Source organism: Mya arenaria, chromosome 16 (genome assembly GCF_026914265.1).
Source record: "Mya arenaria isolate MELC-2E11 chromosome 16, ASM2691426v1".
Lineage (NCBI taxonomy): Eukaryota > Metazoa > Mollusca > Bivalvia > Myida > Myidae > Mya > Mya arenaria.
In genome coordinates, this window is record NC_069137.1 from 2,172,929 (window position 1) to 2,188,683 (window position 15,755).

The 15,755-nt window shown below is 35.8% G+C and overlaps 1 protein-coding gene across 1 annotated transcript in view; it reads right to left on the reverse strand.

The window, feature by feature from the left end:
* The window catches only part of LOC128222333 (CD109 antigen-like), a 63,812-nt gene extending 58,795 nt beyond the window's left edge, over window positions 1-5,017 (reverse strand). Inside the window, 5 exon segments of the mRNA XM_052931313.1 lie at window positions 2,209-2,279; window positions 2,920-3,070; window positions 3,426-3,451; window positions 4,586-4,743; window positions 4,965-5,017. Of these exon segments, the coding sequence (XP_052787273.1) occupies window positions 2,209-2,279; window positions 2,920-3,070; window positions 3,426-3,451; window positions 4,586-4,743; window positions 4,965-5,017 (459 nt within the window).
* Between the last annotated feature and the right edge of the window lie 10,738 nt (window positions 5,018-15,755).

Sequence of the window (15,755 nt, forward strand, 5' to 3'; positions counted from 1 at the left end):
GCATTCAAATTCATTAAAAGATGCTTAAATCTTATCGCTAAGATATCAGCACAGAAGTATTAGCTTGGAATTGGATGGATACAATGTCAGGACACAGGTAAACAATTTAGTCTAAAATAATAGATGTGTTATACTGTTATATTGTTATACGGGATTCTTCCAATCCCTAACGTCTAAACGGGAATGTGCAAAAAACGGGGGTGTTTTAAAAATATTGAAATTCTTTTAAGTGAAGTATTTTATGGTTGAAATTGATCATAAAGAGTTATTTTCATATTTTACCATGTAAGTGAAATGTTATTTTGCACTAAACAAGCATTTCATGCATTAAAACAAGTTGTTTACCTTTCCAACAAAACGAAAGTTGACTGACACTGACAACAATTATCCGAAGGGGGACAACTCGTTACAATCGTAAGAACTCGGCCTCCTCCGACAAAGCTTCGAGAAAGACCTCGTTATACAATCCTAACAACTCAGCCATGGCCGAAATGTTCCGAGCGATTTAAAACTGTGCCCTGAAGCCTTGCAGGTGCCCTTCATGTATAGACAGACATGTCGGAACAACTACCCACTTTTGATACTAAACAATTTGTACGTGAAGGATTTGCCATATCAAAAATCTAAAAAAAATCTGTCAACGTACAATTATTTGCACTAGTAAACAATTAAACAAAACTTCAAATATATTCCTAAATAAATAAATAGGTGTTCTTTTAAGAGATTTAGGAAAGTTGAAATATTTTCCCATTAAAATTTATTGCCAGAACCTCCAATTGGATTAAGCCCATTGCCAATGTTACCAATTGGAAGATTCCAATGGGACAATGTTCCAATTGGAGTTTTCCAATTTCCTGACTTTTCCCATATTGAATTGTGGGAAATATCCAATTGGAAAAAATGGTCGACGGGATTTTTTTTTTTACAAAAAATGATAAAAAGTACTATAAACGCACTTTTTCTAGATAACATTATAACCATTAATGATAATGATTGTTATTAATCACTAATTCCTTTTTTGAAAATGTGGGAGAATTTTCCAACAAAAAATGTTGGGCTGATTTTCCAATTGGAAAAACCATTTTTCCAATGGGAAGGCCATTTTCCAATGGGACTCCCATTGGAAAAGTTGACTTTAAATGCCAAAAAAACGTATTTCTAAATTAAATTTCAGGAAACAAAAAATATCTCTTATTAGTATTACCTAACACATTTTAAAAATACAAAAATAAAAAACATTGGGTGAAAAATAAAAAAAATAAGTTTGCAAAAATTCCGGATTTGCAAACTTAATCCGGATGCTGTTTATTGTTAAATATGACTATAGCACTTCACAAAAAAGATTATTTCCTTTTTGTTATCGGCTATTTTATTGGTCGAAAAATGCCTTTGAATATCTAAGACCTAGTTTCTCTAGCCAATTTGCCTTGGGTATCATAAAGGTTATGATACACTGGGGTGCCGAGGATGGAGGTTTGGTACAGAAAATGCCGATGTACCATTTCCTCGATAGCTTATGGTCGTGGCATTTCAGAAGGGAATGGCCATCATATTCTGACTGTTTAAAATTGAAGAAGATTTAACCAAGATGCATATTTTCAATTGCTGACACCATACGAACAGGCCAAGTTGATATCCTAGAGAAATATCTGATAAGCTTACTGCGGAGGAACTCTGGGTTTATTACTTTGGCTTCCAGCGACACACAAACAATACATCATAAAGATAATAAAGATCAGCAGGCAAAGCCGGTCATTGCAAAGAGGACAGGTGAAAATAAAGTTTTATATGCCATTTTCCTCAGCTGTTGTGGCCCAATAGTACATTTTTTTGCAAAGAACTTAGAACCATCACATACAAGTTTTACAAAAATAAACAAGTACAGCTTTTTGCATAAATATTGAGAGGCATATAGTTTAGTATTGACTCTAATTCTGGCAACACTTAAAACATTCTACTTTCTTAGATCAAGTTTAGGATTTCCAAGATTATCGGTCGGGGAAATCTTTAATGGGTTGACAAGAAAAAATTCCCGATTCATTGAACTTTTTTTTATAATCGAATATAAGTGACGTTTTTCTCTATATTCTCTGAGAAGTCACTCAGATTCGTACAATATACCTTAAAGAATAACTTTAAAATAAAACTGTTGAATGCTTGCGCCATACAAAGACACACGTCACTCCATCATATACAGGTAATACTCACGTAGAATGAAATGACAGCGCTACCGTTGAAGTTCGCAAGAGTCGGCAACAAAAACACTGCCCTATATTTAACTGTTAGTAGACAGAAGTGAATTATTACTCAATAGTTTGTGTTGCAACAAACACATGTCGACAATAATTCCAAAATACGAAACCCCAATATAAATACAACATTTATCCATGTTTTATTACGATTCAATTAAAATATATTCAACTCGTTAAATCATATACTTTGGTAATGCATGTAAACTCAAATATAACAATTAACAAATACTGTGTTTTTACACTCTGTGTTTGGATGTATTACCTTACAAGAACTAAAATGAACGTTCTTGCGTTTAAAAAAGATTGAGGTTAATATATCTTGTTTACATGTATGTACTGGGTGTTTTACAAACAAATGCAAATGCAATCGGGGATGGCAAACGACCAACAATTTAAAATATTGATAGATTATAATTTTGACTATGTCATAGTAGATGAAGCTCTCGTATGAACGAACCTTAGCATGAACTATATGCACCATAAAGGTTACATTGCACTTCAAAACTTAGGCTTATGTAAAAACACGTGACATAAATGATACAGTGATAACATTTGGGCATTTTCTTACATTAGGTGTCGCATGCATGCACTGTTGTATACTTATTAAGTTTAATCGTTCGTAAGCATATGATTGGTCGATTTAAGGCAGTGCAAAATTATAACTCACCTTGTTGACCGCCAGAGTAACGTGTCTTATCAGTCTGAATAAAGACAAGAATGTTCTCCTCATAGGACAGTTTAGCCTCTTTATGGAAGGAAAGTCCACCAGTCCCAGACACAACTATCTTGTAGTCATCTTTGGGAAGGTCGCTAGGAACCTTTATAATAAAGTATGACGTACGTGTATGCCTATATTATACGTACAATTACTATCAACGATGGTTTATAGAACTTGTATAACAGGATTGCTTTATTTGGATCAAAATATAATTTAACTTTTTACAACTAATTAAATATGTTTCATATTTTACCTGTTACAAAACCTCAAAAGTTTTTTTTTTCAATAACAGTTAACAATACTTTACTTCTTACTAAACCTTATGTAAAAAAAATATCCTTTTTGCTGACTCTAGATGTACGAATTTATTTTAAGCTCCTTGAAGAACACCTTTTAACTTAATGAAAAAAAAAAAAAAAAAGGTAAAAAGAAATATATTCGTCTATACAACTTACCATAACCTGCAGGCTTTCAGGAACATCTGAAATCGAAAGAAAATCTTGTTGAAAAACTTGACAAAAAAAACATTAAAATAAAACTTTGATATCGAGTATATTTTAAACAAGAACAACAATAATAGAACTGGATTATACACACTTATCATTTGAATTCCAAGGGGTTATTTTTTATATATTTCTATAACAGAATCTGACTATGTTGTCTCTAATCTTTTAGTTTTCATATTTCAGATTTATATATGGTATTGTCTTTTAAATGTACAATTTCACACATTGTTGGCATATCAAGCAAATTAACGGATGCATGTACTTTAGAACGGATGTATTGGCATATTACGTGTAATACTCTTTGGAAATACGCCAGTTCGAATACAATACATATTCTTTTAGAACCTATTATAAGGAAGTGCCACAATTCAAACGTATGACTTTTGACCAAACACAAAACTTAATAAACTGTATTTGCTTCACGAATTTGTGCAATACGGAGTAAGACAAAATGTACGAACTCATTTTTATCAGAGTTTTGTTGAAATTCCGTATGCATGATAATGTACCAGTACTTCGACAATATTGATGAAAATCTAAGAAAAAGTATCCATATCTAAGTGCTGATAATGCAGTCTTATACAAAGTCGAAATTCGTCAAAAGTCAGACCCAGCAAACATTTATCTATGTTTCATGATTAATTACTACCAATAACACACATCATCAACGTGTATGCTCATTTAGGTTGACTTTGTCTACTTCGAGTAAAGAAATAAAGTTTTCACACACATTTGTAAAAATAGCTTCTTATAAAATACAATTCATTATTTAGAAAACATATTTTACAATTCAAACGGAGTTCTTTTACTTTAGCAAATTTGTTACGAATAAACAAACTTTGTTAGCCAAATTAGAACAAATACAAGTTAAAAGTGTACTTTGAATTTATCCCACCCATTAAAATGCAAAAGTAAAATGCATATGTGAACACCGTTTTAAAATAGTTGTCATCACATACTACGGTATTGCTTTATTTTCGTCCATAAACTTATACCATTCTCCATCATTGTATTTAAATGAATCCTAATTACATACATTTTATAGCAAGTCTTCAGCTAAATAATTAAGTTATACATTCATGTTGGGTTCGTTGTTCTCTTGTACTCACCATTGACAATGCGTTTCCGGACACTGGCTACGTCTGAATCGTTGGAAGCTACAATTTCTGCCAGAAAGGATACAGGGCTTCCAGACTGGGTCACGTGGACTACTACGTTCAGGGGCGTACCAGGGGAGACGTATTTTGGAAGTGAGACATAGTAATATCTGAAATTATATTCAGGAACCTGATTATCCGGTTGACATGTACAATAGCAAGTATTAATATACCCAATTGGTCACACTAAGTGACACTGAGAACACATCGTGTAATAGAAACACAATCAGTTCATTAATTGGTTTTATTAATAATTCGGCTGTCACTGACTGGAAATGTGAATGCTATTACTAGTTTCTTCTTCACCTGATATATTAAACAACATACTTACCCGTGTGTAAAGCAAAGCAGGCTTACAAAAGACAGGCCACTCAAAAGCGCCATCGATTCTGTAAAAGCATAATATACATTATTTTATGAATATCTAGTTGTATAACTTTATTATAATTGGTTCCGTGATTCTGATATATTCAAGTGACCGCAATATTCGTGATTGATTATCGGCTTCATGTCCTTTGTATATTCCTATGAATAGTTCGAACATATTGTTGCAACAGACATGGTAACCCGAAGAAAGTCTTTCATATAGTATTGCTATGAATTTGTTTATAAGGTTAAAGTTAGCCCTTTATTAAGATCGCTTCGCGCCATTCGGATCGCCTTGGTCATTTTCCATCGAAAACAACCTCAGGTGTATATCTGTATATCAATGGACGTAGTTCGTAAAATTTAAAAAAACAGAATAAATAATTATATTGTTTTAGTGTATATTTTATTTCGGAACTTTAATTGATTGCCAGTGAAGTGTATTGATGCATAAATAATTATGATTTCCAAGAGTAACGTCATAAAGTTGAACAGCCTAATGTAAAATACTGCGGGGTCTACTTGCAGCGTAGTTAACTGCAACAATTTCTGACATTGTAAACCGTCAATATACATCCGAGGTTGTGTTTGATGGACAATTGCCGAGGAGATCCGAATGGCCATGCGCGACACCCCACCCCCGACATTACACTGTTGCTGCTTATTCGTGTGATAATTGATCAAAATTAGACTTGTGAACATATGTTCAGTGTTTCAAAATATGATAACTTATCATTGACGTAATACTCAAAGAAGTTTTCTTTTGAAAGTTTTCATATCACCATGCCATTAAACGTTTTAAATGCAAAGGCATTGTTTTTTTATACCGTTTCCATTGTCTTTAAAAACGCATTCTATCGTATTTTTACTCAAGACATATCTTTGCTCGGTTACCAAAATGTATTTAGCCAAAAAATAACATTTTATAAACATTTCATACCGTTACACATTTAGCAAATTTGACTAGACATACATATAGATCTAATATTTACCATACATGCAAAGCACAGGATGAAAAATCCAAACGTAAATTACAGTTTCGACTCTGCTTATCTGAACTACAATCACGCCACTAATGCCTATCTGCCTTGTGCAAATTGCATGAATGTCGACTATGTTTTTTGTTATTCCCGATAAGGAAACACGTTTAAAGAGATGTCAGCGCACTTGATTCCTATTCGAAACACCTCGACCATTTTCCATCGAAAACTAACTTAGATTCATACGGTAGGGTTACAATATCAGAAATATTTACAATTAACTACGCTGTAAGAAGATCGAGTAGTAATTCCAATTTATCATTTTAACTGAATGCTTTTACTGTTCGCAATCTTAATTATTTATGCAATTAAACACTACACTGACAATCAATTTCAACGTATTCACACACAAACTACACGTAAACCACTTTGATTGATTAATATTGTTATTAAAAATTTTACGAACTGCTTCCACTGATATACCGGCAAACATCCGAGGTTATTTGCGATGGGAAATGGCCATGTGTTCAGAATTCTGATTCGTTCTCCAGGGCAAAAGGAAGTTGAGAATTGATAGGTGGGTTCAATAATAATAATAATTATCGGGTCCCGATTTTTATACTGGCGTCCGTCGACAATTATAAATATACCTATAGCATAATCGATAACTGATGAATACAAATGATCGGATAGAAAAACCGTATTACACACTGCAGCTTTCTGTTTCCGTATTTCACACTAGACACAATTTTTTTTCGATCGTTTATGTTCGGTAGTTACGTAAAAAACACAAAAGGCGACGAATGGCCAGTGGAAAAAAGTATTTGTTTATAAGCATTTCTACGAATAACTGGAGGTAGACCTTACACGGAACATAGAATCGGTAAGCGAGTGTCCTTGCAGATGCACTGCTTTTTTATCCGGCTAGTATTTTTAAAACTAAAAACTGGATGTTGGATCGAATACGCCCAAAAGTTTGCATTGGTACCTGATGGAAGCTGTGTATAAGCGGCCGTGTTGTGGGAACGGCTCTGTAGTGATAAAAAGGAAATGAATAGAACTATGTGGTCTACGGGAGGGGGCCTGTATTCAATAAGCTGATGTGCGCACCGGAACAGTGAGCATGCACTAATGCCTTGCGTGTATGACAAACTTGTATTAATGTAACTGGAGACAATTGATAATATATCAGCTTCGTCGAGTAAATCACTGACATGAAAGCCTTGGGGATTGGTTCTGGCACTGGTTCTCCTCTGGCGCCGCTTGCCGGAACTTGTCTCAGCGCTTACGAGCACATATTACTTGAAGTTTGGTGGATATGTGGCGAGCTATGAACGTGATGTTGGAGTATGCACAATATAAAAGGCATGAGGAGGTGCATTACTGGTTTTAATTTAGCAGTTTGCTTATTAAGAATATGCACCAGGCCGCCAAGATTGTCTGACCGCATGACAATTTTTTTTTATTCGCAATGTGTTCGCTCCATAAATTAACAGCCAATAAGACCGTGACTAGCTCTAGGGAAGCCAAATCCTTTAACAAATAAGTGTTTTTCCATGACGCGGGTCATTGAAAGAAAGCCCATTGACCCCGCATGTAACAGGCTGCGCCTAAGCCCACTGTCCCTGCGCTGTCAATCAACCATTGCAAAGATTCACTCGAATGCCAAATTGATTCTGGGATTCTGACCTTACCATTAAAACTTGAGAAGAATTTGAGCCATACCAATACATCTTATCTTAATGCGACTGTTAGACGGATATAAAAACGTTTTCATTTATCATTGGACGTTGCGTCGTAAAACCGGCGGATAAAGGCACGCGCACCACGCACTGCCGGAGAGGCAAAATTTAATTTCCCTGCCAAGGATTGTTCTTCCCGCAATTGAACTTTTGTTTTCTAAGCATCGAGTTTATTGTAATTATTAAATCATCCTTTTTCCCGAGGAATACATATTTTCAGTTGATGAATTTATTAATAGGCCAAGAAAGACTAAACGAGTTGTTGGGCCCACAGATTTTTGTTCGGCAATAGGGACGCCGAGGGTATTACAAATCAAATGAAAATTACCCAAGAGTTCCGTGCGATGGTTGGAATTTGCAGGTGCAGCGAAAATAAAGTCGTCCAAATAGTGATCTATTGTGTTTTTAAAAGCCAGAAGGATCGAATACTGCCCAATATAAAAATGTTAAGAAAAATCGAATAGAGTAGGGGCGTAGCTGCAGCCGAAACATAAACATTTGTCGTAGTAATAGTTGTCCCTGAGTTTCATACCAAGCAAGTGGAAGTCGGCTGGATGAATTATCATTAATCTAATTACTGATTTTAAGTAACGCTTTGTCATCAATGCCCCTTCCCCAAGATTTAATATCATGTCCGTTACGGTGCCAAACGAAGTATATTTAACCGAACACAGGCTATGGTTAATCCCCTCGTTTACGCTTTTACCCTCGGGGTAAGACAAGTGTGTTATTAAGCGACCCCCCCCACACTAGACTTGGCAATAACGCCTTTTGGAGAAGTACGAACATTAACTAAAGGCGGTTCCATAAGGACCGGCCATACGGTATAATGAATTGTCTTTGTTTATTATGTTAAGAGTTTCCGAAAAATGAGTTTTAGCTGCCAATAAGTTTTTGAATTCAATTCCTAATCTTGGGCAGGTATATTTCGACCTAAATCCTTCTGGAAACCCATCTAAAAGCATTTTAGCAACATGCTTATTTGGATACCGATTCAAAAGTTTCTTTAGTTCTGAAGGGACCATTTTTCCAGATCCTGCAGGGCGTTGTCCGCGCAGCGGGGACTCGGACCATTCACCGAAGTGGCGACCTGGCGCGGAAGTTGTACTAACAGAAGGACGGGTGATGGACGGACAGAACCTATAAGGATGAAAATTAAAGCATTTTAAACACACATGGGCAACTCTGCATCTAGATCGGAAGCTGGTTGCTGTGTTAAAGTTATAACAATGCCTCACTAGCTGGTTGGAGGCACCATTTACTGGAAGCGGACTAGATAAAAAGAAGCCACAATTCTTGGTTGTCTTCCGCATTAGAGCGGGCGGGATTCATGGCTTGACGATACCGAAACTGTTCGTCATATTTCAACCAACCATATTTATCCTTTCGATGCTGTTCTTATTAATCTGGCGTATTTTAGAAGATCATGATATTTTTCGGGAAGGCCCGGCAAATAAACACTAGAGTAAACCAAGAATGCATCAGTCTGGACTTCGATAGAGTTAATTTTGCGCCTTGAGGTAGTCTTATATGCAAATTCGACAGAAGGGGCCAACACAATGTGATTGGTGGGCGATTCATTCTGTTCAGGAGTTACAAGCTGACCAAGGTCAACAAACTGACAAGCAATAATTTTGGACTTTGTATTTACCGATATACCAAGTGATGCGGATAGCATAGGCACAGGACTGAAAAACATGTCAAAATTACCGGTTTGTGGACCTGAACTCGGTGGCTGACCATTCAACCCTAACCCTATTTACGACTCTGCTTGGCCGAGTGCCGCGATTAGGGGCTGCTCCGCTGCCAGTGCTGATACTACTTGTAGTGCCGGTACTGTGCTTGGACCGTCTGAAGTGCCGTAGACCGGAAGATAAGTGGCAGGCGCCAATTGGCACAGGCTGTTGTGCGCGACCCCGCAACTTCATCGATGCTGCCACAGATAGGGCTGCCGCTGGGTAAGGGCGCGTGCTGCTGGCCACATGGCTTCCCGGAGGGGCCTGTTTCCGCAAATGCACACGATGCATTGAAAAGTGTATGAAAAGAAACAAGGAATAATTAATCTTAAACCTAATTAAGCAGAAACTGGTATGTGAAAAAACAGACCCAAGAAATCATTTAAATATTGACAATTGTGGCCATGGCGAGACAAAATGCAAAAATAGGGATCTATCTAAATCCGTTGAAATCGCCAAATCAAATTTTAAATTACGCTCAATCAGGTCTAATTAATGATATATAAGATGTTTTAACAAGTAATGAAACAATTGTTTTAAAACACAGAGGTGATGAAGCCTTCATAAAACTGAAAAAAAAATGAGACGTCATCGAATATATTCTAGAGTGATAGACTGGTTACGGTAGTATAGACTGTATTTTAACAGATGCACTAAATTAATGTTCTTTCTTAAACTAAAAGTTATCCGGTTAGCGCAGTGGTAAGCGCTTTCGCTTCTTACCTAGGCGACCTTGGTTCGTTTCCCGGTCTGGCCGCATGTGAGACTGTATTTAGTCAGCAAGCCGGACAAGTGCGTTTCCTTCAGTTACTTCGGTTATCCCCACAACACACGGCCACACTCTCGCGTTACATTGTTCCAGCGAGAATGATTAAGATAATGTTGTAATAACTTGATTCTCAATTGTTGTTAAATGCCCTTAATGAAACTAAAACCTCAAATCAGTCGTTATATTTTTGTGTAAAATAATAGCATGAATGAGTAAGCCTCTTCTAATCACAAATGACATGTCACGACTCGTCATATAGTTCAGGTTATTTTTCAAAATGCATGCCTTTGGATACGATTGGATATTATACCTATAACTACTTGTGGCAGATAGTTTTCTCACACTCCTCAAAAATAACAAAAAACAACGAACCAAACATTACTAATGTAATTCATGAACGTTGACTGGAACTGAACTGTTTTCACTATAGGCGTTGAAATGAACTAAACATAATTCAAGATATAAGGTATATCAATATCAATATAAGGTTAAACAGTCCAACCAGGTAGGGGATGGACAATGACTAAACTAGGGATAAAACTTATTTACTTTGGGGATTAACGGTCTTGATGTTGTAACATCTCACTTGGTGACCACAAAAGCACTTGGAGAGATGAATCTCCAAACATGGTATGAGGAGTTAAAACTGGAACCTTCCAAACCATGATTTTGTTAAACGCTAGCAAAACTTAAGTGTTGCATTTTCACAAATACTGATGAAGAGATAACTTGTTAATTGAATTGAATGACGGTGAAGCGCCTCCCTGTTTCTACTTAATTTGTGATATGATTACACGTGTTTGAATGATGTTAACCGTGGAAGAAAATGGAAATAATCTAAACATGATTTCTAGCTGTACCTGAAGCGGCTTTCACCGCTTATGATGCTACCGCAATAAGCCAAATAAAAGGCAAAACTTATAAAAAATATGTATATCCGAATTCTGGTTATACAAACCTAATTAATTTTAAAAACATCGGTCGCAACTTACAGGAAAAAAATACAGAAACAAGCTCCGTAGCCAAATACTTAAACTTAAACCCCGTTTAATGGCAAAGGTAAACGCCAAATACATAGAACACAACCAAAACATCAAAAACAAAAAACACGGAACAACAGCACAGAACTCCACTAAACCTAACCGCCTTTTAAAATTCAGTCAAATACTTAGATCAATTTGCTTGCTCTCGATGCTAACTGCGTAGTGTGAAATGTACCTATGAAGTAACAGTCGACAAACGAAAAACATATGGTATGTGCACATTATGGCGTGTATGGCATTATAACCCATACACCTTTTTCTAACGGGGAATTCTCCATCGAGTCCTTAAACAATCTTGCTGCACAGCGAGACAGTAATCGCGCCGCTGTATACCGAATACCCGGTTAAATACCTACTCCATTTTTAGAATTCGGTCTCGAATGATGATAACTAAAGTCTAAAGTCAATTGCCGGACCTCAATGTTTACAGTTCTTATTAAGTAATTTATGTTTGGCGACAAATATGACAAATCTTACACTAGTGTAAACGCCCATTTACCAAATTACCAAACTACTTTGTTGCATGCGTTATCCGTGCTGTTGTTTTATACTTTTTGTATGTAACTTTTTAAGTATGTGTTAGACTTTAGCGTTGTGCATTTCTTAAGCATTTTGGAATCCTTGTCAATTGTGTCGACACTGTATTTGTCCTGTAGTTTGCATGTTTCATCATTATTTTCATATCGTTAAGATTACTTCAGAGTGCAGGGATAAATCGCTGAGACAATTTCAGTTATATAAATATTGTGGAAAAATAAAAAAGCGAAGTACATGGTTCTGAATATTCATAAAATTATATCAAAGGTTATCTATACCAAAAATCTAGTTAATAATGGATGCAGGAATCTTAAAATTGAATTGAAAGATATTCAGAAATACTAATGTTTTCTTTATCAGTTTTTAATTTTATTTTAATTAGCTTAACAAAAACACTCTATTTCAGTAATGGAGGTATATCGGTTTACAAAGAAAACATTATTGCAAATTGAGTGTAACAAACCTCACATTTATACCTATTTTACTATTATAAATGCTACTTTTTGACCGAATTGTCGAGAAAATGCGATGAAATGGTTATAGCACTTGAAGAATAAATTACGGTGTTGATGTCATTATAAGGGTATGAACGCAGTTGGGCTGGTCAAAGTGTTTGGGGTCCGAAAGATTTAATGCGTACTTTAACCAGTCAAACTGCGTTCATAGTCGGTAGTCGATTATTTTATTCAAGAATTGTTGAAAAGTACTTCATTTCACTATAGAAAACTTACAGTAAATATTTCTCCACTCTGTAAATAGGACGACCCGACCGTAACCGGAAACAGTTTATTAAATTACGTCACAATAACGCGGGAAAAGATCAACCACTTGAAATCACCTTTAAACGTAAAACTGCAACATTAATGACAACAATTAAATTAAAATATCATAAATTAACTCTGTCTACTTTTTTATTTAATTTAAAGTTGTTTCGGGATCTGCTGACAAAATACGAACAATTACAAGATAAACAATTTTCATTTTTCGTGTTTATTGTTATGAGATGATTCGCGATCCGGAAATATCCGAAGTTGTTGCGTTCATCGAACAATATTCGCAATTGCCGAAAGGCAGTTATTTCAGGAATGGAAGTTGTGGTGTAAATATCTACTAATAGCATTTGTAATAGCATGTTAAATGGTAAATAATCTAACAAAATCATGGAAATACACATTATCATCAAAGTTCAGCGGTACTCAAACGGACCCTTTTGCAGGGAAGAACGCGGATTATTATCAAATTCTAATTCTATTTCAAGGGTCGAATAAAGCAGAAACCAATTAATTTAAAAGCGCTAGGCTCGGGGCCAATATATACTGAACACAGCACGTGGAAGCACGACATACATACCATACATGAAACAAATAGCTTGATCAGTAAATAATGAAATTACCATCTTGGAACGGTCAGCATATTAACGTTTCACTAGTTTTAACTTGTTTAGCTGTACACATCTCTCACGCCACCCTCCCACACTATGTATTCCTATTTTGATGCCGAATAACAGCCAAAGTTATTACTTTTTCTAATGTTTGGGTGATCTTTGGTATGGCAATATGGACGATTTAACACGGGTTTAATAATAAATCTCATATGTTTCCGTTCCGGATATAAAAATCCGACCCGATGACCCCTGCGTTGCAAGGTAATGAGGCTTGCCGAAATCAGGAAAAAACATCTTTCAATACCTACTCCTCTTAACTGGAGATAACGTTGAAAACAAGAAACAAGGTAATCATGACTTTATTAAACGAATTAACGTATCAATGAAAAAATACATTCAAAAAAGCATTCTCTCCTTGCTCGATATTCGCGAGGCTCGAAGTATTTTAACCGGTTCTGCAATGCATGAATAAAAGAGAATGTAACTTATCTCAAAATACACACTTTGTGAATATGTTACGTTGAGGCAAGGAAAGGGTTGGAGAGAAGTACTTTAAAATAAACATATTTCTTTCATTTTGTCTTTCAGGGAATTAATAATACCAATTCAACAATAATACAATCAACAACAACATACTATTAAATTTGATATGTAGTAACATGATTTTAATTTACTACATTTACCGATAACGAATACTCACGGTTTTGCTAATTTCTCCTGTCTTGTCCCAAGTATATTTAAGTCATTTTTCCTCTATTGAAAATAACCGTGAGATTAATCAGTATATCAGGATAAGGAACATATCACTGCAATCTGTGAGGGATTTTTTTAAATGCGAAACAGCTGACGGTAATTTAATAATATCGGGGTCAGTATGAAAGGTGCTTAGAACCAACCTCTCTTATACGCTAAAATGCCTCAAAAATGGGGTAGCTAATGTCGAAAATAACTCAGCCTCCCTGAACGTTACGAGGCTGGGACCAGTTTTGTCATTTAGGGGACGCTATACCTTACAAAAGGCACTCAACGGTGTGCCTGGGATTTTATTAAGTCACCGGTTTCTAGCGCGTCAAAGTATCTCCAAATTCGAGTCTTTTCGTACTACATTTAACGCGCTCCTGTATATCTTGTAAGGGTGAGATAATCTCGAAGATATCTCCGGAACTTAAAATAGTAGGTGGTCGGTACTGGTCTTGAAATTTAGGTCTCTTGATTCCCTACGTCATGCCATCTCTGACGTCATTGTGTCACCGTTTCCATTCGCTTACTATGCCCTCTTATAGGCTAAAATGCTGCAAGAAATGCCTCAAAATGGGGTAGCTTATGTCGAAAATATCTCAGCATCCCTGTACGTGACTATGCTGGTATCCCCTACAAGATGCACTCGTCGGGGTGCATAGGACGTTTTTTGGTCACGTCAGGTGCGTCAAATTATCCCCAATTCCGCGACTTTTCGTACTTTATGGGACGCTACACCCTACAAGATGCACTCTTCGGGGTACCATTTTCACTTCTGTGCAATCCAAGGCAGTTATAATAAACAATTGTGTCTGATCATCTTGTCCGTTTTCTCAAACCTGCTTGAACCAAATACATATTTCACTTTCAAATCAACAAAAATCAAAGTACTTGCTTATTTTTTTGAAATTTCTCAATTTTGTATTCTAAATACTAGTTTGTGAATTGTTTTCATTGCCGTAATGTATGTTTTCGAATGTACTCGTTTCCTGATGTTAGAATTGAGCATTACGTTTGGCGATTTAAATTGACGGTAATGTTAACATAACCTAATCTAATGAAATTAATATAACCGTTTATCTTTTACCGAAAATTTAAAAATATGTAGGTTGGAGTCTCAGTTATATTTCCATTTTATATTGACAGGAATAGTTACTATTTATTTCCACAATACAATATCTTGATGTCAGTAAAATGATCATCACGATACCTGTTTGTTAAACCAAATTAAAACATATGTTGCCTGAATGGCAAGGGATATTTGATGTTGTACGCTTCTTTTGTTGTTGTGGGGGAATTCGGGCCAAGCTCTAGAGGCTTTTACCATAACAGGTTGAACATGAAGACATAATCATAATTATTGTGTATTATCTTTCAAAAGTAGCTGATAGAAGGTACAGATTCAACAAATGACAAAGCCAAATTCACTTGACGGTATAAAATTTAGCGTTAAAGTAATTGCTTACCATTGATTTAAGGAAAGTTTGAAAGAAGGTGTTTTCTTTCTGAATTATTACTATTTAGTATCAGCTTCGTTCCGTTTATGCATATAGTGAAAATAGAATGAGAACTGGATCATTTTCATTTTCTGGACACCAAAAGTTTAAATTGAAATTAGGGTTCTAAATCGAGACCTCAAGATAGCACACACTATTGCTCGTCATAATTTGGCGCATTGTTACTGTATACACAACTAAAACGTTTCCAACAGTTGGTATTTAGAATGGGACGAAATTTATTTAAAAAAACATGTAGAAAATGTCTTCAGGACGGCACACACACACAGGATGATTAATATAGGGTCACCAATACCAATAACGAAACCAC